We start from the raw sequence: 27,606 nt of genomic DNA on the forward strand, positions 1-27,606 counted from the left end.
TGCCCTTGGAAGACTCATGGCTGTAAACATGAAACAGCTCCTTTGGCCTCAGTCCAGGCTGCTGCCCATGATCATTCACACCACAAAATCCAGCACCTCCAGGACTGGCAATTTCACATTCTTGCTGGCAATTACAGCAAAAACCCCAGGAACTGAAAGAAGGAAGGTGTTGAATGGCTTGTCCCTGCAGTTTGTCACCCATAGCCACAGGTGAGGCGAACTGACAAAGCATTTTAGGGATGTTCAGAGCATTTTCAGTTTTGATGCCTTTTGTCCCCAGTGAATACGAAATACAAACACACAATTCCTACAAAATGAAGAAAGTGTGTTTCACTTTGTGTAAAGAAGTGCTAACTTCAAGTTTTATTAGACATTCAGTAAATTATGTTTGCCAAATAGCAAATGAATCATTTATTCAGAGCAGGTTTATTTGATGTGCTTAAATAGTGGCCTGGTTATACTTGGCCATCTATGTTAAAGAAAAAAAAGGTGTGCACTGCAAACAGTCATTTTAAACTTTTAAACCTAAGCTTATACAAAATCCCATTCACCCCTCAACAGCTCTGCTTCCCTTTTGGCTTTATAGGAATCTTCAGATGAAATTAATGATTGTGTTCAACCATTGGCCCCGGTATTTATGCCAATTTAATTAAAATAGCAAAGAAGTTATTTATACCCCCAAAAAAAATTAAAGTCTAGGGAATTCTACCTGACTCTTCATCCTATGTTATTGGTAATCCCGTTTGTGCAGGTGATTTTAGCATGGAATGTGCCAATGCTCTTCCAGCAGCCTTTGCACTGATTGATGTTGGCTTTGTGCTTCTTTAGTAATTGAGTTCTTTCTACAGAAATGTTCAGGGCACTATAGAAATTCTTTCTTATTTTTTACAAGAGTTTATAAAACTTCCAAGGCAGTGCCACGAAACAGCACAGCTTGTTCTTATTTCAGTAGCTTAGGCTTGCTACTTTTGTTTTTTAAATACATTTCTGAAATATTTAATTATGAATTCCATTCGGGCATTTTTTCTTGTGGGACTTTTGCTGCTCCTGAAGTTCCTTCTCCAGTGGTGCTGCTGCTGTTTTAACTCAGCACATCTCAAGGATCCAAATTCTGTTTCAGACTAAATGGACCCATCAGCTCTTCTCATTTAACACTATAAACAGAGCTAGGAGTTAATATTCCCCTGAATTAAAAGTGAAACATTCTCTAAACAGCCGGTGCTTCCACCCAAGAGTGACAGAACTACCTCAAGTATCTTCTCACGCACAAGAATCAGGTTTCAAATTTCAAATCTGAATAACAAGGTATAAAGTTCTGCCAGGTACATTTTGGAGCACTGGTTTGCCTTCACTTTTCCTAACCTGGAAATAATAAAAAAGAGGCAGGTACAAGTTTACTGTTCTCTGTAGCTCTTCTCTCTACACAAAAGTAAATTGTGGGTTTGGGCCAGTGCTTCTGCGGCTTTCGAGGTTCCCAAATCCTTTAGGTGCTGGACAGACAGGACTCAGAACCAGTAACACAAAATTCATTTATGTTAGAAAGCACAAGTCGGGAAGATGTTCTAAGAACAATGGAATGGCTTTAAAATTTGGGTTTAGGGTAATATTTACAGAATAAATTAAATTATCTTGAAGAATATTCTTAAATTACCTTTAAGAATATCACAGTGAGTCCCCAGAGATTGAGAAAAGTTAACTTTTATTAATTAGTGTTTCTATTTATGTGAACAAGAGATTTCTGTTCAAAATACTTTATGTAATTGTGGTGATAAATTCCTAGCTCTGATTTTCCCAGACTGTAAGCAAGATGGAAAGCAAAGGGCACCAAATACCTTTGGAAATTTCCTACTTCCAGCAAAAGGCATTAAAATAAGCTCTTAGAAGTTTAATTAAGTTTTTAACTGGTTCATGTTTATTTTGCAATATAAGATGTCCTGTTCAAGAATTAATGAGATTACTTACTTGACAGGATTAAAAATATAAGCAACTTCTGAGAAGGTGATAATTTTATGATATATTTGTGTTTCAATAAAACAGTAAGTGAAGCACTAGGTCTGGTCTAAATTTACAATCCAGTCAACTATCATAACCTAAATAACTGGCCCATACTGTTGTGTAAATACTGCCTCAGAAACTTTCATCAAATGCATTCAAAAAGAAATACTGTCCCCACAACTGAAAATTACCTAAAAGGCCATAAAAAAGCTAAATAATAAAAGCATAGATCTGGAGAATATTGCTAAGGAGCTCTGGAAATAGTAGCATTAGATCCGGTCCACTAGAGAAAATAAAATTTATTGGACTAATGCCATAGTTTTAGCAAGATGGGGAAAGGTTTAAGGGCTATGGAAGAAAGAAAAAGAATATGGAATCTGACAAAGAAATGTAACTAAAGACAGGTTGTATCTCTGTATTTGAGAACTGAATTCACTACCACATGAAACAGAAATTTGTCCCTAAAACAGAGAGCAGTTCCAAACTAAGATTATATTTACTTTACAGTACTACAGTTCACCACACAGTTCTGCAACCTTGCAGACAAACTAGATCTCTTATAATTATTTTCCTGCTTGTAGCTTCCCTGTAATCACAGAAATAGCTGGGGAGAAATGCCCATCCCCAGATAACCCATGGGGAAAGCCAAGGCTCAGAGGCAGCAGTGAGCAGCAGCTGCTGCAGCCAGGCCAAGTGACAAAGGGACCTGCAAAGGAACCGTGGCAAAGTTCCTGACCAAGGGAGGGAGCGTGGACTTGGCTGGCATTGCTGGATTCCAGTGAGCCTCCAAGCACCTCTGGATGATAAAAGTGAATGACAACTTAAGGCTCTTTAGAAAAAACTATACTTTTTGGAGTCTGATAATGCTGGTACATAATGGTTTCCTTTTGATACAAACAAGTGGAGCAGGGGAACTAAATTTCCCCTCCTGCTCAAAAGTAGTAACCAAAGCTTTCCCACTTTTAACCATATCTGAGAAATTGATTCCTAATAACAGACTCAATGTCACCCTCTCTAAAACACTAGAAAAACAGTGATGGCAGAATATTGGTTTTTCTTACAAGAAATGTAACCTCGGCTCAAAAATTTGGATGGGTTTTAGATGGCTTTAGTCATCCAGATCAGTGAGGGGCGAGATAAAAAAGAGGCAGGTTTGTAACAGAATGATGGGTGTGAAGGAGATCACTGGTGACAGCAAAGAGGTGGCTCAAAGGCAAATACCACTGAAGGAAGGGGAATAATAAAGGAACTTGCTGAATGGGTATCGTCATGGCATCATACTTAATGCAACACTGGATGGAAAAAATGTATTCCCTAATATTATTTATACATTCACCCTAAGAAAGAGCAGATTGTGAGATCTTTTACCCTGAATTAAGAGGATAACATTGCATTCAGATGGAACTAGGAAAACCAAAATACTTTTTTTTAAATTTTAATGTCTACCACATTCTAAAGTTTCTATTTTAACACTGATTAAAGGTTTTCGGGGGTTTTCCCCTTTGTTTCCCCATTATATGTGCAGTGTTGCTGTGTTTCTCTAAGCTGAGGGCTGAGACAGCCTCTGAGACTCTCAGAATAAACAGTGCTCCTAAAATTGCTGATGACATTTTTGTACCTGCATAAGAATTTCAAATACACTTCCAAATTCTGCAGCTTTTAATTACTTCACTTCCACCCACTGTCACACACTCAGTCTTACAGGCGTTCTGAAGTGCTCTTGTAGCAGTCAAGCATCTGAAAGTTCACCAGCTGCTCTCTCATGGCCAGTCCCAGCAGCCAGTAATACTCATCTTTACACAAACCCATAGGGAAAGCAGCACAACCCATAGGATTTCTATTAAAAGGCTAACCAGGGGGTGGCATCAACAAAACTTCAGTGTTCAGGGACATTTCTTAAACAAGGCACTTCAGAGATCTAAAGAAGTTTTTGTAACAGAAAGTAGTGAACAGAAATAATCACAGGCTAAAAAATCTTGGGTTTCTCTCACATGGAAACTCTATTTAAATCCCCAGCCACATTTAGCTCTCTCTTACCTAAATTTACACCAACAGCAAATCTTTTGGTGCAAAAGAGAAAACTTTGAGATAGCAGGACCATGTCTATAGGAAATACTTTGACACATGGGTATGATTAAGGACAGGAGGTGTCACACTAGATGAAATCAGGGCCCTTGCAGTGAGGAGCAAATTATTTGAAATGAGGAGCACATTATAGAGGAGAGGGGGCTGAAATGAGTTACAGCTCACAAACCATGCCCATCTGTGACCAAACAAGAAGTTAAGCATCAGAAGTTTATGAAATAAAATTTCCTTTTAAAAGTCATTAGGAAACAATTCTCTGCTCAGGTGAAAGGCCATTTTCCTACAATACCAGCAGCTCAACTCTATACAGATTTTGATTAGGTTTGTTTTATGGTGTAATTAATAGCTTGATCCAGTTGTAAAACAAAGTTAAAATGTCTCTTTTTCAAGGGACTTTAATGATTTACCTTTTGTAAACTGTAAAAATGAAGAATATATTTGTCATGTTGATGTATATGATGTCCTCTTGTCCTGCTTTGCTCTGGTTGAAGTCATATAAACCAAAATAGTTGAAGAATTTAAAACTGGGGTTTACAAATTCTGCTTTCAAGCTGTTGAGGTTAATAATAGGCTTTTGCTATGATAAACATGTTCCTGAGGATACAGTGATGTACACAATGAAAATAAAGAAGAGATATTGAAATTATTAAATTGCAATCAAATAGCCTAAGCTGGGTAGAATTTCCCATACAACAAAGAACCGCCAACTCCTAAAACTTCTTGGAATTAAAAAAACATCAAGAAAGCACTGCCAAATAGAAAATATTCTGCAAACTCTCAGTGTTATCATTCTAATGATTCTAATATCATTCTGTATTAAAATTCTCTATATAATTGATGTAACTATTAATAGTGCCCAAAATTTAAGTCTCTCAAAATCAATAAGGTTTGTAAAAGTAGGGAAATGATATTGCCACGGCATGCATGTCGAATTGTTTACTTTTCTTTATCCACAGATCATGAAGGAAGTTCGGAGAGCATTGTGCAATGCATCAGCTGATGACAGTAAACTCTTACTTCTCAGCGCAGTGGGAAGTGTATTCTGTAGTGGCCTAGATTACTCATATTTAATTGGCAGGTTATCCAATGACAGAAGAAAGGAAAGCACTAGGATTGCAGAAGCTATAAGGTGACCCAAGCTTACCTATGATCTCTAAATTATGAAATGCAGTGTGTGATTATAAAGATATTTATCAGGTCCAAAAATGTTGTATATTTAAATGTTGATTGCATTCCAATTATAGTCCTGCAAATTTGTTTAGTAAAAACAAACTTGGACCTTTCCATATTAGAAAAGAAAGCACATTTATTCCAGTGCTAATATCCATAGGGATTTATTTTATTCTAATTCTCTGTATTTAATATTTCAAATCATTCCTCCAAACTCAAATACAACTTTGTTTTTGTTTTTCCAAATTCAATATTGCTTCATGTTCTAAAGTGGTTCCTGAATGGCAGATCTTTTACTTGTTTTAATGTTCGTCATTTTAATTAATTTCAGTCCAAATGGGAATCCATGGCTTATATTCTGTTGAAATAGCAGTCTGCCACTGTATTTCAGAACCTTACTAGAAGGGTCTCCACTCTTCTTCTTAAATTTAAATTACTTAATATATATGTAAATGTAATTTTAGTTTTGTAACTAAAATGCGACTTTCCTTATATATATATATATATATCACATCACCTTAATAGAATTCCAGGGTTTATGACATGCAGTCTGCAAATCAATCTGCACAACACATCACCAAATGTTCCATTATCCACTAGGCAGATTTTCCAGTATAAATCAATATTATTCCACTAAAGCCAATGGTATTTCACCAGTCTGTACCAGGAGACAATTTGGTCCTTTTTTTTTCCCCCCATTTTCTACAAATAAGTATTCTTCTGAGAGCTTTAAAACTTTATGCAACAATTCTATGAAGGAATATTAAAGATTTTTTTTACAAGATATCTCTACTTGGAATTTATTAGTGTAACATAAGATCAGGTTTAGGTATTACACAAAGTATATTAACCACCAATTATCTCAACTACTGCAGATCAGCTTGGATTCCAGGTTAAAAAATTTTTAAATTCTCAAAGTAGCAATTATTTTGAAAGACTTTAAAGATACTTCTTAAATGTAGTAAGTTACAAGCTGTTTATAAGACCCTAAATATGCTCAAATGTCACGGAGTGATATTTTTTAAAAGAGAAACCCTTTGAAGGACACAGTCGAAGTTTATTTTTTTAAATGTGAGGGGTTTTTAAAAATGTGGAACAAAAAAAAGTGAGGGTAGAAAATCAAAATTCTTGTTTGAAAACACAGGCACACTCACCACCTACCAAAAGATACAAATTTAGTATTATTGTAAAAATTGTGCAGTTAGGTGTTGTTATATAAATTTACATTTATTTGCACACATCTAATATACAGGTGTACTTATCAATCCAACATTTAAATAAGTATAAGCCAGACTGTGATACTCAGTTTTTCCACCCTTGGACTCAGAGAACACTCTTGAAATACTGGTACAATGTACTGCTTGTACCTTGTCAAGAATGTCGGCTTCAGGCCCACTGAAAATAGATTTTTATTGTACTTCTGGAAACAATACCCTACGTTTTCCATTTAGCACTCTCTGTGCTTTCTGTGAACAAAGGACTCAGCTCATGGAAAATAAACTGTAATAAGAGAAGAAAAAATGTCCATTGCTTTTTTCAATGGTTTGGATGTCCTTAAATACATCCATGGATCTCTGCCTCCACTGCTTTACATCAAGTTAGACTTGTATCAAAGCGAATTTGAAATCTTGGTTACCATGTGTTTCCACTCTCCAAAGCGTGGCTCTGCTGGACCGGTCACAAGTTACAGCTGAAGTTTCAATCCCTATCAAGTCTCCTCTCCCATGAATGGTTCAGTCACTGGTGCTGTGCCCTCAGCCACTGGTTGGCAATGAATGGATGTGCAGCACTGCAGCTCCGTCCCAGTCCCACCAGTGTGACCTGCAGAGCCCTGGGATGGACTCACTCCTGGAAGGCATTCCCAGCACTGGGCTCACAGCACCAGCTGGGCAGCGCTGTGGGATCTGAGCCACAACATTCTGGGTGTGCTCAGAAGAAAACAGACAAGGACAAATTTACTTGCTCAGCTTCTTTACAGCCCTGGATGTGAAGCCTGCAAGCCCTGACCAGCAGCAAGAGCCTGGAACAGTGCAGAGATGTCTGAGCATCCCAGCATGTATTCCATGGTCAGCCTCCCAGATATGCTCTAGCAAATCCAGAAGCCTCCTGCAGAAAGTTTTTCCTATATTTAAGCATCTGGATCTACTGTGCAACAGCAGCTATAATGTGAAATCCTTTTCAAAGACTGCTTTGAATTGAAACAAGGATCCTGCAGCCCAGAAACTCCCTGTGTGAACTTATGGTTTGGAGACAAGGAAACATGCCAAGTTCAGGGTACAGAGACAACCCACTGAAACAAGGCACCAAACAGGAAACAAAGATAAATGGAGTGCTGGTCACGGCAGCTTCTGGAGACCAAAGGCAGGCATTTGTTCCCCTCATCATCTCCCAGTATTGTAGCCTTCCACTCCATCCTAGAGGTGGCATGTTCCATACCCATCCATTTTACCATCCTCTGTGCTCCCCAATCTTCCCTCATGACAGAGGCTCTCTGTGCCTTCTCTTGTGTTCCACTCTCTCCAGGTCCTCCCTTCCTTGATCACTCATATGAAGACTTCTTCAACTCTTCCCCTCCATTAATGTGTTCTGCTTTATTCTTCCTCCACATTATGTTTCCTCTCCACATCCCAAATTGCTTTTCCATATTCACTTCCAGTCCCATTTATCACCATGATTCCTGCTTCTCTCCACAACACTGGTTTTATCTGCCTCCACAGGGTCCTCAGATTTACTGCCACCATTTATCCTTAGTTTGCTTTCTTTTTACCTATCATTCATCACATCCCTATTCACATCTGCAGTCCTGTCTGAAAGACTTACGTAACTACTGAGGTTCTCAAAATTCTGGAATTAATGAGATGCAGTGATCCACAGTCACTACTCAGTCATAAACAACCGAAGAAATAATGAGATAAGGGAACAGCATTGTATCTGCAACAAAAACTAATCACAACTCTCCTTAACCCTGCTCTCCTCTAGACAGAAATGGTCTTGAACAGACAAAAACCATGTTCTTTATTTCACTCTCTTTGTCTTGACAGTCATCTCCTGGTTTACTACTGTGAACAGAGCTGCATCAATTCTCTATTTTCCCATGGTCCTCCTTACTAGAGGACTTCAAAAACAGAATGTATTAATTGAAAATTTAATGCTGGGTCATCTTAGACTCTTTGTCTTCATTTTAAACACAGCCAGTGCCCCTGCACTTCAGCCCAGTTGCCACATGTGCTCTCTAACCTGCAAGGCCCACCTGTGCTCAGGTACAGAGGCCTGGATCCTTTTGACCTCAGTGGGAGAGCAACAACTCATCAAAGGGTACATTTGACAAAATGTTCTTTCCTAAAATCTGTTAGCAAAGATGCACTCTGGATCTAATAAACACCCAGGGCAGGGAGAGAATCTCCTCTTTTGCTTGGAATTTGATTTATCCATGTCTTTTTTCTAAAATAACTGAGCATCTCGTTTGCCTCCATATACCTGCTGTGCACTGAGCTGCTGGAGCCCATAATTTGCCCACAATTACACTCTTACTTTTTCCTAATTGGTGTAAAGGCCGTTCCATTCAACAGATGTCTTTCCACAGCTGCTGGTAGGTAGCTTATTTAAAAGATCTCCTCATTGCACAGAATTTAACATATTCTAGTTCATTCATCCAGATGAATCTGATGACATTTAACTTCCCTGTAATTTCTCATCACATTACTGGGGTAGTCAGGCAAGGGCATCTGCTTTTTAACAGCTTTGCTGAAGATTTTTGCAATGAAGACCCAACTGAAGATCACTCATCCTGTTCAAATATTTCTCTGACTCCTCTTTGCACGTCTTGTTCTTTCTGCTGGTGCCATAAACTTTACAATCTCCCAATCCACTGATGGGACTTGCAGTAATCTTTGACTCAGAATCTTAAGAGAACTTTTTGGAAAAAAAAAAAAGAAATCGGACTCTTATATTTCATCAGCAGCCAAACAGGGTCCATCCCAGCCACTGTGGAGCAGACCAAGAAGTGCTGCGTGTTCAAACTCAGGAGTTACTGGTCCAGAAGTAAAAGTAACCCAACCAAACCTTCCTGAAAAAAGTACAACACTCAGTGCAATCCACTTAATCAGGCCATATACAACATACACAAAACTATGCAATAGGTACTCAGAAAGATTAAATAACTAAAAATAAGCAGACTTTTCCATGTGCAAACTAAAAAGTATCTTGCAGTTCTGACCTCATAAAACTGGCCATTTGTTGTGTTCTTCATCAATTTTTTTTCAGATTAAGTACTTTAAACTTGGATATTTATGTGTTACTTCTGTATTCAAGATCTTTCTTTTATTTTTTATTTTAGGGATTTTGTAAAAGCTTTTATTCAATTTAAGAAGCCAATTGTGGTTGCTATCAACGGCCCTGCTCTGGGGTTAGGAGCTTCTATTTTACCACTCTGTGATATCGTTTGGGCAAGTGAGAAGGCTTGGTTTCAGACACCATATGCAACAATCCGACTCACTCCAGCTGGCTGCTCGTCATACACATTCCCACAAATTCTGGGTGTTGCACTGGTAAGGTTTTCCACCTCAAATTGCTGAAGAACCTTTCATAAATTCCCGATTCTTTCTCTCTTTAAAAAGTAAACAATTTTCTTAATTGTCTTTAATGAAAATGAAATCTGTGGAAAGTTCATCTAATCACTACCAACTTCTTATCATGAAATAATCTTGGAATTCAATATACAACACCTGCTGTACACAAGAAAGATTGAAAAAGCAAAGATTGTCAACATCATGGTAGAAAAGTGAAGAAATATATTAGCAGAATAACCTTGCAGAGTAGTTGTCTGCATCATGTTAGGAGTGGGCAGTAAGACAGCCAGATACTGCTCTCTGCTCTTTAAAGATAATCCACAATGATTCCAGTAAGACTGCTTAGCTTTTACCAGTATAGTAAATCAGAATTTGCCCCACAAATATTTCCTACTGGGTTCCATGACTCTCCACACAGTATCACTGATAGTTACTCTTGTAAGATCAGCAATACAGATTCACCATGCATGCCAGTACATTTCTCTTAAATTAAACCCATGCTGTGCTCTGGCCACCTGCACAATCCTTAAATAGCTACTGAAACTCCTTTTAAAGTATTTTGCAGTATAGAAAGATACAGAAGAACATTTGTAATTTAATCGTAAAAATAGCAGGCAAGTATGAGAAAAATTTGAAGGGAATTATAACCCAAGATTACCAGAGTCTTTTGGTTTCACAGGCAAATGAAATGTTGTTCTGTGGGAGAAAGCTGACAGCACAGGAAGCCTGCAGCAGAGGACTGGTGTCACAAGTATTTTGGCCAACAACATTCAGCCAAGAAGTGATGCTACGAGTGAAAGAAATGGCATCCTGCAGTGCAGTGGTAAGAAATCAAAGTCCCTCATTAAATTTCACAGACATTTCACAGAGGTAAGGTGAGCTCCCAAAGCTTGTCACATGTGGGACCTCAGTTTCCTCAACCATACCTGTGAAAGAAGGCTGACATCAGAAAACCTGGATAGGAAACAGTGAGCCCATGGAGTTTCTCATTTTTCAGGGATCAGGATGGGGGGAGTTATTTCCTTTCACAATATTGGCATTTATTCAATGAGTGGCACCTCCTTGCCCCAGATTTTGAAAGGGGATTTTAGCACAGGTTTCCTGCATGAAGGTGTAACAGTCTGAAACTCTACAACTGTACTGGGAAACCTGTAAGAAAACAGATTTGCCCTTCACTTTGTCCTGGCCTACAGGACAGGATTTCAGCTGAATCTGCCTTCTTTCTGCACCTGCACTCCTGGTGCAGAATGTTCCAGACAGAAGGGCAGGATAGTGCCAGCTAAGCTCTGCTGTGAAGGAGAGGTGAGATCCAGACAAGAGGGATTTGAACACATTCTGGTCACAGTGTATTATAACTTTCCTTTTGTGTACACAAAAGTTGAAAGAAAATCCTTTCCTGTCTTCCTAGAGGTTTTTCCCTTCAGGCAGATATACTCCTATTCTGGGCACATCCTTGTTTAAAAAACATGTAGTGAAGAAAGTGATACTGGCTGCAATAAAACTGCAGTAATTAAAGTGAAAACTGTTAGAGTTTCTTGCTGTATTTCCTATGTCTGAAACTGTCTCAGCATCCTTCAGTTTCATTGAAAAGATCTGCTGTAAAAGGAGGTAGAGACACAAGAGATTTTTAATTAAACAAAGTGTAGATTAGATCTCACAGAAGACATTGAGAATGAAATTCTCTGGAAATGAAGCAGAATTTTATTTGATGATGCTGATATAGTGTGTATTATTTGAGTTGGGAAAACCTCTGGGCTTTACTGTGAATTCTTCCTTCCCTCACTGCTATTGGCTGTCAATGAAATTTTCTCAAGACCCCTTGGAAAGACCATTGCTGACTTGTGGACAAAGATAAACCTTCAAAGACTTGTTCACAAACAGACCACAAAAAATGCACAGGGTCCTTGATTTGCTATGAACACCATTTACTTGAGTTAAAGACAAATACTACTTTGCAATAGCAGTGTTGAAACCCACAACATGTAGGAACTGGGCTTAGCATGAAGGTCTTGACAAAGCTGAGTGAAGAGAATGCACCTCCCTTCCCACAGAACACTGTGTTAGTTATATTAAATCTCCTGTCCTCAGAAAATCAGTAATGTAGGAATTATTACTGGGTTTGTTTGACCAGTTGAGGTCCTTGTGAGATACATACTGGTGGTGTGTATTTTAAAACTAATTTAAAGGAATCAATCTCAGTGCGCTTAAAAATGGGTCTGGGAAAAATGGCTTGAACTCTGGGAGCAACCATGGACCTGCAGTTTGTACCTTTCAGAACTTGCAATAATTACTAAGGGCTTGAGGTTGGGCTTTCTATTGCAAAGATCTCAGGTGATTTATTGTATCTGCCAAGTAAATCTAACTCCAGAACACAGTCAGAGGGTTTGTTTTGCTTTGCACCATTCTTTTACAAAATATTCAACTTTTATAAAAATGTAAGCAAATAGGCTTAAAAAGGGATTTGCAGTATTAATTTCTGTATTGATAATGAAATAATACATGAGGGAAAATTGTTAAAGATAATGGACATCCACATTTGGGTTTCCAACATGTCTACCCTTAAAGGCCACCTTCCAGAAAACAGGTAGCCAGTATATTGTCCCTCACAGATTTTCATTTCAGTGTGAGGGAGTTCAGCTCCTTGTGCTTCATGGCAGACCTTCAATAAACTAAGGTACTCTAGAATCCCTCATTCTTTTAAAAACCTGGCACTAACCCATCAGCCTCAATTCTTAAAGATGCTGACTATCAGCACAGGGAGTTGTGGCTAGAAATCAAATGTAATTTCTGTGCCCAAAGGAGTTATTTAGATCATAAAACAGAGTCAGTATAAAAATGCTGGTCACGCCGTAATCCACAGCAATTTTTTCAGATTCAGAATAAAATACTGAGTTGTATTTTGGCTTTAGGTGTTGGAAGAGTCCAAATGTCTCGTGCGGAGCTTCCTGAAATCCGGACTTGAAGAGGTGAACGAGAAGGAGTGTCAGATGTTAAAACAGCTGTGGAGTTCTTCCAAAGGACTGGATTCATTATTCAGCTACTTGCAAGACAAAATTTATGAAGTCTGATATCTTGGCCTAACTTAAAGAGAAATTGCTCCAGTTGTGACCAGAGTCAGACATGACCATGTTTGAGAAGCAGAGGCAATGCATCAGTGAGGAATTTGTGACAGTGATCCCAATGCCTGTGGCTGTGTGAGCTGCACAGCTGCTTGTAGCTGGTTTGATTTTTTGTAACCAAGACGTGGGCAGGCGTTCAGTGCACATAACCTGTGCAGAGGCTGCATCTTTCACATTGCTCATCCACATCCAACTCTACATTCCATGGGCTGAGAAGCACCACTGAGGCCCAGCAAGGCTCACCCACCTGTAAGGGTTTATTTTGTCTGTCCTTCTTAACTTATTCTTGCTGTTGCAGCACATCTGGGCTGACACAGAGGGCTCAGTCTAAAATCCAGGTCAGCACGACCTTTGGTAGACCCAAAAACCATACATTAGAAATATGTTAATTATTTTTTTCTAAGTTCTAACAGTTTAACGGAAAAATCTGATAATTTATATGTATAATATGTAAAGTTAGTTTACAAAAACTTCTAGAATTTTTTTCTTTGTTAAATTTATTTAACTTATTTATTTTGTGTTCATATTCAGCTGTTTATTGATCACAGATCTTATTTTCATATTACCCGTTAGACTGAATTAAAGGTATCACATGAGAATGCAAACACATTTTTAGCAGCAAACTGAGTAGAAAAATAAAGAATATATAGAAAATCCACAGAATATTGTGGGCAGTAAATGAAACAGCCACGTGCATGCTCCTCTGTGTGTAAAACTGTACAAAAAATGTATGAAAACAGATTCATTTGCCAGGGTTAAGAGAAAAAAACGTGGGTTCTGACACAGTGAGTCCCCCTTAAGTCTCTCTTCACTTTCTGCCTTCTTGAGGAGCACTGAAGGGCTCACCAACCAGATGCTATATTTAAGTTTACTATACTCCTGTTAGCCAATATCAGTAACAGGGTGAGTGGTGCCCTTGTGTGGCATCGTACTGTTTTTCAGGTTTAAACACCCCTTATGGTCTGAAGTCTAAAAGCAAATCCTTATGAGCCTTAGTCTAGTTGCCTGATTCCTCAGGTGTGAGATAATTTCTGCTCTGGAGGCCTTTGGGTGTGGGCCAGCAGTTTATACAAGGTGCTAGGCATTGAACTCAGTGGAGGCAGAGATTTTGTTTTGCTTTTCCCAGCTCTCCACATCTGGCCACCCCAGCACCTGTTACAAGAACTTACGGCTATCCATAAAAGCAGTCCACAATAAAGAAGGAAAATCCAATCTGCTCTTTTGGAATGTGATCCTAGTACTGTTCAGTGACACTGACAGACTTCTGAACACTGGATGTCTCTCAGTTCTTTCCTGTTATGGGCAGTTTGTGTGGAAAGGACAGGAGCATGCTCTGAGACTTCACCTGCCATTGTAGTACGCCCAAATTGAAACCTCTTGAAGCAGAAGCTTTGCACATTTGTTTGCTTTGTAATTTGTGCACTTGCTCTCCACCCTTGAGCTCAGTGACTTATTATGATTTAAACCTCTGCAAATTAGGCTGCTCAGCTTTCTTCCTCTTAGCATTTCCATAAAGAGTTTCAACAAAGCCTTTGTAAAGTTAACAAACAGGTGATTACAGCAAACAGTAGCCTTCAACATATTAATGTAACATTTCTTTTTCCACAAATAATTAGAAGTGCTGGTTATATGCCCTAATTGTACCACTGAATTTTAAGGAAATCATTACTCTAAATGCAGAAGTACTCATGGAAATTCTTCATTAAAAAGACAGAATCTGGCTTCTAATTAGCCTGTTTAAAATGTTTTTTAAAAGAAACTTATTGAAACCATTAGCTTATTTTAAAATAACTGAAAGAGAACTCGTTCAATAACTATTTGAAGTGATGGATGCACCACTTGTTTTATACCAACCCTTGTTTTTGTCCACAACCAGCAGCACCATGGGGCACGTTGGATCGAGGCCCCCGGCAGGGCAGGTGCACACGGAGTCACCTGGAAAAAGAGGGGTTACCCCAGTGAAAACCACACAAACACTCACACACACACACACATGAGTTTGCACAATCAGGCCTCCAGCATACACCTTCAGAAAAAGAACAAAAGGCAATGGAAAGTACCATGATTCCTCAATTTCCTTTATTTCCTTTACTCCCGTCCAGAGAGCCATAACTCCTAGTCATGTGTTAATAAGATTTTAGGACGTTTATTTCAATACTATGCTTAGTTTTTGTAGATATATATAGCAAGATTGCTCAGCAATGTGAAGGAATGCGTTCCGAAAGAGATTTGCAAACAGAGAAGAATCTTACATTGTTGGATCTTTTAAACTGCACCATTTCATCTGAATTTTCAGATATCTGTATCTTAGCATTTTTTATGACAAAGGAATGGTTGAAATACATTTTCTATAATTATTTTTCCATTAAAGCAAGCGCTAACCATAGTTAACATTTTTAATTATTCATATCTATACAGTTACAATCTAGTTTTCATGGAATCTATTTTCCCTTCAAAAAAGAGTAATAACAATGTTGAAAGCTTCTTTTCCAGTATTTAAATATCAGAATCTGAATTTTCTCTTGTGTTTCTATCCTTACTAGGTATTCAGATATCTAGATGTACTGTACATATTAGTCTGGGTACCTTTACTAATATTCACAGTATTTAAGATTAAAAATGCAATTTGTTGTTTAAGTATGTTATTTTATTCTTGTGTAAATTGTTTTGTACAATCTTTAAAATTCTACAGTTTTGCATTTGTAGATATTAAAGGTAAGCGATTTATTTTGTGTTGTCCTGCATGTATATTTTTGCTGTAGATAAGTGTTGCTTAGTTTACTATTTCAGTACATTTCTGTTTAAATAAATAAGCTTACAAACTTTAATACAGTATATATTTTCAAAATATAAACTTTTATATTTCTGTGGTAGGTTAGGGTATGCGTTTTAGGCAATCTTTTTCACTACTATGAACTGTTCTTTTAATCTATAATATAATGGTTTTGTGCCAATAGTTTTTCATTAGAATAAAATGCTCTTTTAATGTTAGGGATGAACAAACAATTTTGGTTGGGGTTTGTTTTATTTTTGGTTTTGGGTTTTTTAATTATTTTGCCAGCCTTTACGGTTTTAAATATAATTTATAAATGCATTGCATTTGTGAATAAGCCTTACCATTAGGTACAAGAAATCTTTAAAGCTGCATAATTGCTTGTGCAGCACTAAGGACTTCCCCAAATAATTGCTGTAAGAAAGTTAGCAAATCAGAGTACAGGGCCTTAAGTTTTTCTTGTAAAAAGGATAATACGGGTTGTGTCTTTTGAACAACATAGGTAGACTTGTCAGCATGGGCTTTGTTATATATAAACTGTGCATTTGTGCTCCCAACCATGGTAGTTTAATCTCAGGCTTTGTGTGGCTGGGTCTATAAAAGTCAAATCTGGCTAAAGCCAGCACTCTTTAGGAGACACTAAAGAAGTTTACATAAGAGACTTATAGACAATCTTATCATAGTACATTTGGGTACTCGCTATCCTCGATGTGTTATCTGTGTCTGCCCAATTAACCGTATGTTTTAAGCCATATTAAATCTCTTTACTGCTATTTTAAATACTACACTGAAAGTCATTCACTAGCTTGCTTGCTCACAGACAGGATTTCGATTTTTAGTGAATAAAAATGTTATGCCTTCCATAAAAAACAAAGGACCAAAGAATTGCATTATTCTAATCAAGCATTAGTTCCTTTGCCAGTGAACTAGTTTGACATTTGTACCGAAGATCAAACAGTCTCTTTCTGCTTCAAACACTGCATCCTCATCTATGTCAGGTGTAAGGGGGAAAGATGTATCCACTGAGCTATTGGGAAAGGAGTGATGTTCAGCTGGGATGGCATGTCTATTGGTAAGGCTTATTACCAAACCTCTGAGATGAAGCAAAGAACCAAAAATTCACAAGTTATGTCTATGTAAATTTATTTTCAGAACTTGCACAAAAAATTAATTGTAGAACTTTGCAAATTAGGCCCTTAAGTTATTTTGTCAGAATGCCATGGAACAGACTAAAACAGTTTCTAATATTTGTAATGATGAGTACATATTATAATATTATAAGGGTACAGGCACCCCTATATCACAGTGTTGTAAATATTTTCTGAAACTGGTACAGTACTGAGGGACTTGTATCTTCTGATATATCAAATATTGACTGTCTAGATCAAATTGTACACAATTTATTTGTTGATGGTCCTGTAACTAGTGTATGGACACATTTCTGGGTGCCTTAGAAGTTGTATTTTTCATGTGTGTTAATATGCAGTATTTATACATTGTGAGAAGCTGCTTTGAATAAAAACATTGAAACTTCATTTCACTGCAGTGATTTTCAGTTTTACATAATCAGAATGAACATGATAAGTGGTAGCCATTATATATGATAATGCTATTCACAGTCTCCTGCCTTTCCAAAGACACCAGGCACACAGCGGGCTTTTCAAAAGAAAATTAATTTTTTTCAAATGGCAAAACCCAGGGCACTAAAAGACACTGCATTAAGAACTCTCAGAAATCCATTATGATCCATTTCAATTACCATTTCTTGATCAAGTCCAGGAAAACCAGCAAGAATTGTCTCACAAAAGCACTCCTAGGCCACCATTACCACTTCCGCTACTTGATATGTGCACAGCACCTAAAGCATTCCTGCCCAGAACCAGCTGCTCCAGGCAGGATTTTGGCTCCACATGAGAGAATTTGATTTTGAAGTGGTGTTTGCCAGGTTCAGGCCAGCCCCAGCCTGGTGCAGGAGGTGGATCAGCCTGTGGGCCCCCCATGGCTCCAGACAACGCTCCTGCCAGAGGCTCTTGTGTTCCAGGGGATTCTTTGCCCATAGCATCCACAAATGCTGTTTGCAATCATGTATCTGCTGTGATTAGAAGAGTAACTGTAAATTACTTCAGCCTGGGGCAGAAAAGGAAGGATATTTTTACAGAGAGCCAGGGTTAGACAACCCAGTTATCTAACAAGGTCTGAAAAAATTATCTACACTTCACTCAAAGGAAACAATTAGTTCTGGCAATTATATTGGTTGGCTTTAAACTGACAGGCACTGCTAGTAAAAAACTGTGGTCAGTTCTTTGGAGCAGAGGATTGAGCAATTTAGTCTTGCTTCACTATCAACAAATCCAATTATTTATTAGAGTGACTCTTGTCAGGAATTAATGTAGCATCCAATGGACTGTGAGCAACATGCACATGATGAACAGGGTGTGACATCTTTCCTGTCTAACAGTTTTATTGATAAGTTTGGTTTAGTTTTGACACAAATTGTCAACATGTGAATTTAATTTTAAATAACTTATTTTTAAAAGAAAGCAAAATTCTTTCAAATTAAAAACTTCATCCAAATATTTGGAGAAGGGGGGGTTTCAGGGTTTTTCAAATGTCAGTCCTTGTTGCAGCAAATTAATACACAAGTTACATGGAAGAGGAATCTGTTAAGTAGATATAAAGAAGTAATTGCATGTATAAAAGAACAGGAAGGTATTAATCCCAATTAAGGTATAAAAACAGGTCAAAGCTCTGCATACACTAAGATGTGCCACTTCTCATTTTGAATAACAGAAACAATATTGCATATAGCAAGAACAAGGAGAGGAAATGATAGCATGTGAAAAAACCAGAAAGACAATTTTAAATACTGGAGGAGTTCGAAGCAAAACAATTGTCAGAAGTTGGACTAGGGGACAGTTTGGTTACAAAGGAAAAAGTCAGGTTTGATTCTGGACATATTAACTTCAGGAATTCACCTCTCCTTGGGTGTCTTATTTGTCATGAAACCCCCTCAGAAGTAAAATTTAATCAAACATAACACATCTCTTCACCACTCTGACTTAACCTGAAAACCAATCTCCAGTCATAGCGTGGAGAGTTTCAGATTACTAAAAAAGCCAGTCTAACAACCCCCTCTAGAATTCAAACCATTTGAACTCTGTTAGCACCACTTTGCTTTAATTTATACTCTTTCCTTGGTTTTACAAATTTGCTCATTACAGATATATAATAAAAATAGAATTGTTAAAAACTTTGTTAAATTCTAATTATGAACTCCGTCTGGTGACTCAGTAATTTTCATCTGGAACAGTTAAAATATTATGGGAGAAAGAAGGCAATTTTCATTTTGAGAAAATTAAACATTTCATATTTAGTAACTTTAAAAATTCTATGTTGGACTGTATTACCTTTCATTATCACTTCATGACACTGGTGTCACTTGAACAAAACCCATGGATCCAAGTCAAGAGCTACAAGCATCAATAGAGATCCTCCTCCTGACTTCACTTGCTTCTAAAGAAACATTTTCAATGTTTTTGCTGACTCCTGTTAGTGGAAAGTCATGCCCTGCTGTGTTTTAACCTTCCTCAACTTTTCAGTCACATTTATCAACTTGAATTCTGGATGACTGTGTAACCCATCTGTGAAAATGATTTTATACATTGGTCATAGATAGAAATATATTAGTGCACAACAATAAAGAGAAAAGTGAAAAATGCTCTTTGCAACCGGGAGTCATGTTTGAAACAAGGGATGTTGAACTGCTGCTGCTTCCTAAGATGAAATAAAAAGTTTCATCTAACATTGGAGTTTCTAGAATGAAAAATTATTTAAACACTAAGCAGCAATCTTGACTCGTTAGAGCTGAGTTAATTACTATCATCTAGAAATAAGTTATTCACAGTCATCCAGAAATGTGTTTCTGACGTGTCTGTAAAAAACTACTACACTATCTATTACTCCAAAAAAAGATCAACGATTTCCTACTGCTGTCCTTCCAGATGCCTGCTTACTCCATATGCTGCCCACCAATTCACTTGCATTAAATGAATACAGGAATTCACATTAAAATCTTCCCATGCCTAATTATTTCAGCCTCTCACTTGTTTATTTTATATGCAGCTGCAGCACCTTTGTCAGGGACTCAGACTCTGATAAACAATTCCCTTCAAGTCTACCTTGTGCCCATTAGACCCAAAATGAGCAACAACTCCAAGCTCCTGATGGCTGCACTGCTGAGGGATGCTCCTGCTCCTAAGGGCAGATAGATGAGCACAGCTTTGATGGCTCCAGCACATCCCACTGTTGGACTGTGGGCTCCAGAGTTTCCCTTTATTTCTGAGAGCAAGCCTCACTGAGATCAGTGGTGCAGCAGCCCTGAGTTTTCATGTAATGACATTTTATCACTCCTTTGCATAGGGCTGCTCCCAGAATGAGCTCTGAAACCTTGTGATTTATTAACTATAAAGCAACCCACAAGCTCCTTATGCCCATGGCCAGGGCATCTGACAAAAGCCCCAGACATGGTGCTGATAACACCACCCCACCCCCAGCACCTGCCTTCATCAGAGCAGAAAAACAGCAAATTTTCTTCTTCATGTATTTACATGTAGCAGGATGAAGCAGACTTATTTTCCTGGATGCTAATGTGATGCCAGTTGGAAAGGAATATCCCAAAGCAGTTAGACCTGGTAGAACTCACCTTCCAAATATGGCTGTAACTAGTTAGAACACAGAGACACTGTCTCCTTGTAAATGATGCTTTTTAAATAAATGCTTTTCATCTGAAAATATATTCAAAAATTAAAACTGAGCTTTAAAGGAACAGTCTGCATTGTGGCTGATTTGAAAGGCTAAAAGTTTTCCCAACCATTTCAAGTATGAGAAAATCCAACAGCTCTCCATTTGTGATTCAAGCACTTGGTAAACACACTCCACAACTGCACCATGGCTGTGTGCCAGTGAAATGGTGAGTCAGCAGGCAGGGGAGGGAATCAAGGCAGGAGTGAGGCATTAAACCTCACTCAGAGAACATTCTTCTTACTAACAGAATGAAAGAACACCATAAAAATGCAAAAAATTACTGGAACTTTTAAACCACTAATACTGTCAGGCAACTGTCTCAGTTTTCTTCCAACTTTACAGAATTTCTCAAGTTTTAAATTAGGACAAACACTTAAGTAAATAGCAAACAGCAAACTAATGAGAAAGAGGTTCATGAACACATATCAGTGCAGCCCTAAAATCCTTACTCTGACCAAAATCCCAGTGATAACCCTGGTAAGACTGAATGCTGAAGGGTTTCACATGAGCATTAGAATTAATGATATTTAATACTTGCACAGATAAAAAAGGAGTACATTTTCCTCATGAAAATACAGTTCAACTCATCTGTCCTATTCCCAAAGGAGTATCTGTGCACACTACTTTGCTTCACAGTGCTCTTGTGGAGTGGTTGATGAAATCACGAGATTTCCTAAATCATTTTTAAATTAATCCATTGTAAAAAATTCCCCACTGAATTCCATCACTGGGCTTGATCACTCTAGGTACTCTAATCAGGATGGAAAAAGAGCATTAAAAAGTAAGGATTAAATATATATATCTATATTTGAAAGAGTACTCAATCATCCACCTGAAAATTTGAACACTCATTTACAAGGTAGTTAAACACTGCCAAACCTGAATGACAGCATTTTATACCTACCTTGTTACTCACTCCTCACAGGTGTACATAACCATGTTGGACACCTGGGGTGGAGGGGAAAGGAGTGGGGAGAAAAGACTGCAGTTACTGCCTTCAGAATGTTAGTTAAGGGTAATTCTAGAGCAGCTGTGAATGTACAGATACAGTTCCCCGTTATGGCTGAGGACAGCCAGCTCTGCTGCTTGAGCCTACAAATGCCTACACAAAGCAGCTTTTTTGTACATCTGGACCTACTGACCTCCATGGCCAGAGCCATCTCCTGCAGGAACTCAACTCACAGCCACTATCAACCATTTGCTGTTAGTTTGTCCTGCCCTGGTGAAGCCTGGGCTGTGAAATGGCAGAGATAAGAACTAGTTTGTGTAGACAGCTAGTATGTCCAGGGTGGAACCACAGTGAGTGTCTCTTCAGAGATCTTTGAAAGTGTTTTCTCCCATCTCATGGCCCTCATAAAGTCTAATTCAAAGTTTAGAAAAAACCATCACCTATGGCCTTAAGAGACAAGGCCTGACAAACCCTACTGGAGTAGCCAGAGAGACTTCCCCATCCTTCAGCTCTGTCCTTCTGCCAGATGTTACCAACTGCAGCAGGGCCTGCAGATTACACAGACACATCTGAGCCAAAGGAGATGAGCTCCAATGGTTGACCAGAATCTAGGACATGAAAAGATGGCAATGTCCCACAGAAGAACACAGCAGGAAGGAGATTTTCTCTTCAAACCCCACATTCCCCTCCATCATCTTACAGACTGGAAATACAGAACTATGACCAAAGAAGAACTTCATTAAAAACCAATGTCACTCACTCACTCACTCTGCCACGGGTTGCACTTGACCTACAGAAGTGTGAGAAGAGAACCAAGTCCTGCAGATCTTCAGTTTAGAAAGCAAATTCCCCATGCATGCTGCTAAATTCCTCCATCTGAGATTTTGGAAAAAAGAAAAATGTAAAAGATTGTCAGTGTGCAGTATTAAGCTTGCAGTTTATGGAAGAAAATCAAGACACATCTTTCTTGTATGTAGAAAGCTCTAAGTAATCTTCCATAATTATAACAACACTAATTCTCAGAAATCCTGCAGAGTTCCAGAACTCTCTAGAGCATTATTTTATATAGCCAGAACCACTCCATTAAAAATTATCTTTTAAAAAGAATCCATTTACAAATAGGAAATTCTTTTAACTTTTTCTCCCAAACCCAAACACCCTTTTGGTTTTCTTTGTGTACCTCCCTGGGAAATTACAGTATCTCCATGTCATTCCATTCTATACTGCTTGGAACCTATGGAACATACCAGGAGAGTCAGAGAGCAAAGGAAATGACACATGTAGTGACACTACAAGGCTAACACAATTGTTGATTTAGCAGCAGAAATATCTGAACACTTTAGAGCTTGGTGGCTTCTTGTATGAAGGCTCTTCACCCAGATAATGTGAATAATTGTTGAGAATTTTATTTATATCATGATCAATTGTTTTGCAGAAAGCATTAGCAGATACTGTTTTAAATAATTTCTGTTACTCAGCACTAAATAAGTGGCTCACTTTCAAGAACCAACCAAGAAAAAACATTCCACAGAATGTCATATTTTCCTTCAAAAGGGGAGTGACATTTCATTAGTACGGATGCTTAAGTGGAATAAGTCTCAGTATGGGAACTGTTTTCAGCAATAGTTGGTAATTAAGCAGTAAAATACTAATAAAATGTTTAGGCAGGTTGCATTTTAATAGCAGTATAATGATATGTAATTACTAAAAAAGAGAGCCAAAACCATTCTGCAATAGACCACGTTCAGTTTTCATGCACAATACAAATCCATTTGAAAACAGAAAGGATTCCAGTGTCCACTGTTCAGTGGCCAGGGCACAGGCAAGCTGTGAAACTTGAACTCTCAGTCACTGAGGGGAAGCTTTTACTTAAAAGCATACTCTAAGTTTCTCTCCCAGAAAATACAGAAATGAAAAGAAAATATTCTTAACACATATAGGAACAAATAAAGCATGAGTGTCCCGGTGAGGCCAGCAGCTCTTCTGCAGGGCCACGATGAAAAACCAGCAAGAAAACAAGGAAGAGCCTGTGAGGAAGGATAACACTCCCTGACCTCACCACAGGGGACACAGCAGGAACCTGTCCCCACAGGAACTGTCCAAGGGTGAGGCACTCAAAACTAAACCTGGAGAAGGTACCAAAATGTTCTGCTGCAGCAAGCTATGGGGAGATAAGTATAATTCTTCATGGGTAAGCAAAGCATGCAGTAGGCAAAAGGAATTTGGCATAGCCAGAATGAATTGCAACCAAAAAAATGCAAATATTTAGAACTTAAAATGTGTCAATGAAGATAAAGTCTCAGTGGAAAAAAACAAATAAGGGTAAAGCTGAAATGCACAAGACTGCCACCACAGCAGAAATTAAATAAAAATACTGCATCGACAAATGTTTCTATTTTAGATATAATTTATACTATTATCTCTAGAAGATAAAAACCAGTAACACCAAGTACAGGGATATTTTGATTTTCTAACAACTCCTCTTGTGATGACAGTAGTTCTCAAGTTGTGTATAAATGCAGTAAGTAGCTGACAATCTAGTAGGTCCCAAAATTGCTTGCAGGATCTTTATATTCTTTATAAATCTTTAAATTCTTCCATAACAGCCATTGGTGTCTTTTAGACTAATTAATAACAGGTTGCCATGAACATGGGCCCCTGTTTGTTCTAAAATCAAATATAAGTGTCATTCATATAATTACTACAGTAACAAATACTTTATAAATATAGATAATAAATGTGAAAATTTCAATTTTACTGTCTGTGAAGCTAAAGCTTGGCAGGCCCTTCCAACTTAAATTATTTTATGATTTGCAAACTAACAGAGTACATCTCTGCACCACTGAACCCCTCTGAGTTCCCAAGGCCAGAGATGCCCTTGTGTTTAAGGGAACCCATGGAATGACATCGTGGCTGCCATGGGGCTCCTTCCAAGTCAAAGTCCAGGCATCTCCTTCTGTGATTTTTTTCAAAATTTGTACCATTGGAAATTAGGTACCAAATACACACAGCTGCTTTGAGAACCTGTCTTTTGTGTCTGCCCTGGCAAGCTTTCAGTGTTTTGGCAAAGCCTTTGCTCCCCTAGAACAGTGCCAATAATCCCTTTTAAGGTACCAAAGTGCCTGCTTTTGTGAGCACTGCCTGAGTCCAGCATGGCCAGAGAGCAGGTGCTCAGTAATGCACCTTTCAGACAGTCATATTCTTAACAGGTCCATGTGTTTAAAAACCTTCCTATCACCTTTCCAAAAACAGGCTGAGATACTGGATTTGCAGAGATTTGGAAACACTAAATCATTGGTCTGTTTTATTTAATTAGAGCAGCTGACCACAGGTTACATGCATGAAAATAACTACCTTTTTAAAACAGGAGGAAGGTCTTGTTCATTTGACAAGAATGGTTCCTTTTTTAGAGATTCAAATCTTGCAACTAGAAAAAATAGGTCATCTTCAACTGATATAAAATGAATTATAACCAAGCAAGTACAAAATGCTGAACTCAAATGCTTGGGGTGAGGTTCTCACCCTGTAAGTCAACTAATGCTCTAAAATGTTCTCCTTTCTATTCTGCAAGACCTCCCAATTTTCCCTGTGTATAATCTGTGCTTTGAACACTAAGAAAGATGACATTTGTATTAAGGGAGTAAGATATTCAGTGGGTTAATGTTCTACTTTGTGAACAGATTACCAAGAAAGAACCTTCCCTTGTTCTAAAAGGCATTTCTGTTCTTTGGATTCAGAAAGCTGATTTCACCTTGTAACTGAGTCATCAAGGAAACTGCTGAGCAGCACCAGCCAAGAAACAGAGACCAGGTTGCATCTACTGCTGCTCTATCCTGCACCTTTTTTTGCTCAAACCCATTTGTCCACAGTCACCTCAATCTCTTTAGAACTGCCCTTGTACAGCACTTTGGTTTCCAGATGTAACAATCCACAAAGTGACACTGCTGAAGCACAACAGGAACTTCATTCCCACACTCCCATAAATCCCAGTGCTGGGTTTGCTCTCTCTCACTGATCTACAGAATTAAGAATTATAAAATTGAACAGACAGTGGGCAAATTCACTGCTTCCAGTGTGGCAGCAAGGTGAGCAGGAACACCCAAATCCTTTTCCCCTTTTCTTTCCCAGTCTTTGATGTTGGCAGATGTGGTATTAAGGGACACACTTCAGTGGTGGACTTGGCAATGTTAGGTTTGGTGTTATGGTTAGACTCAAGGGTCTTCAAAGTCTTTTCCAACCTAAATGATTTCATGATTCTATTACAACAGAGATGAGATCCTATACTCAGATTTGTCTCCGTTGCCAAGATGCTGTGGTAAAGCAGACAAAGATAGTTCCTGTCCAAGGAGGAGGAAAATTCACCATCAGAAATACAGTTATAAATACAGATCCATGGAAATTTGATATTGACCTTGCTGCACTAAAAACAGTAAGAGATTTTTCACCAACTCGAATGGATCAAGCCCACAGATGGGAGATCTGCCAGCTTTGCTCATCAGCCTCTACCTAGCCTTTGCACAGCCTCATTTATTATAATCATCACATTAGAGGGAGGTCTTTAAGATCAATACAAAAGAGAAACAGACACAGTAGGTTTGTATGAAATGTAAAAATGGGGTTTGAAGGTGGGGATCAAGAGACAATGAGACAAAAGACAAGGTGGAAATAGCACAGGTTAGCAGGTGATACAAATCGTTACAACTCCAAGAGAACCGTGGAACATCTTCATGAACAGGGCTTGGAAACTAACAGGGTAAAGCACAAGGAATGAAGAGACTGAAAATGGGGCTTTACTCCAAGAAAAGAGGATGGTTGAGTGCATTTTTATATAAAGGTAGTTAGGGGAAATAAAATGTTGCTCTCAAAATGTGGACTTGGAATTACTCCAAGGATTTGTTGTCAGCCTGCACAGTGACAGGCATTGGGTAAGAGGGCTTCCAGTGATGTGAAGTAGGGACTAGTCTGAACATGAGGGACAGAGTAATGCACTGACTGATTTACACAGCATTTTGAAGGCTGAAGCAACAATTGTTAAAATAACCACAGAAATTTAAAAATACTGAAAATTGAGTGTTCTCAGAGTGCACAATTACATTAATAAGCAAACAAGCTGTTAGTGGGTATCACATGATTGATTCTGGGTTCACTGTTATGAAGATTTGATTCAAAAAACAAGGATACTTCCACTGTGACTGACAGTAAGACAAATGAATTAGGGGCTGCTAGCCAAAGAGTTTATTTTATCTCAAGAGAAGGGTTGCTTACTCATCTCTAGTCAACAGCCCCTTTTAAACACACTGGAAGTAATTTTAAAACCCCAAGGAGCAATGGAATTTAAATTATTTGTGAGGGTGGAAGACTCAGAGGTTTTCCTACATGACCAGTTATTTCCCAGAAAAATATCAGATGCTCTATCATCATATTTATGATATTTTCCCCAAATTAAACTCCAGCCAATACAGTTAAACTCAGACTCATCACTGCAGATCAAATTTCTTTGCAATGCTACAGTTGTTGCAATCTGCTATTTACTTTTCTCGTGGTCATATTTCTGAATAAATCAGTGCATTCAAATAATTCTAGAGAATCAGTTAATACTTCAAATGAAGTTCAAATTAATTCAAATTAATCAGACAGCTTAGAGAGAGAGAAATAAGTAAGTAGGTCAAGGTGGTGAGTTTAGCTCCATGAAACCCAGGTTCAATCCTCTGCTCCAGCATGAGATGCTCCACACATGTGGTGTGACACGAGTTGCTTTTGGTGTGAGTCTGCAAAATATTTAGACACTTTTCACTGAAATCCCCTAAACCAGACAATCAATGAAGAGCCCTAGTCCATCAACAGCTTCACAGAGCCATAGAATGATTTTGGTTGGAAGGGTCCTTAAAGATCACCTCATTCCAACCCCCTGCCATGGGCAGGGACACCTTCCACTGCACCTGGTATGGTTCCTCCAAGCCCCATCCAACATTGCCAGGGATGGCACAGCCACAGCCTCTCTGGGAAAACCTGTGCCAGTTTTATTTATTTATTTATTTATTCATTCATTCATTCATTTATTTGTTTGTTTGTTTGTTTTAATTGTTTTTCTTTTTTTTTAATTTTACTATTGGCACACCAAATCCCCATTTCCCTGTCCCTGTC

At 38.3% G+C, this 27,606-nt stretch overlaps 1 protein-coding gene across 1 annotated transcript in view; it reads left to right on the plus strand.

The window, feature by feature from the left end:
- CDYL2 (chromodomain Y like 2) overlaps window positions 1-17,245 on the plus strand; it is a 60,996-nt gene extending 43,751 nt beyond the window's left edge. Inside the window, exons 4-7 of the mRNA XM_066557646.1 lie at window positions 5,037-5,209; window positions 9,587-9,797; window positions 10,498-10,641; window positions 12,728-17,245. Coding sequence (XP_066413743.1) covers window positions 5,037-5,209; window positions 9,587-9,797; window positions 10,498-10,641; window positions 12,728-12,886 — 687 coding nt within the window. The 3' untranslated portion in view covers window positions 12,887-17,245. The remainder of the gene's footprint in view (window positions 1-5,036; window positions 5,210-9,586; window positions 9,798-10,497; window positions 10,642-12,727) is intronic.
- Window positions 17,246-27,606: the final 10,361 nt, after the last annotated feature.

Source organism: Molothrus aeneus, chromosome 11 (assembly GCF_037042795.1).
Source record: "Molothrus aeneus isolate 106 chromosome 11, BPBGC_Maene_1.0, whole genome shotgun sequence".
Classification (NCBI taxonomy): Eukaryota; Metazoa; Chordata; class Aves; order Passeriformes; family Icteridae; genus Molothrus; species Molothrus aeneus.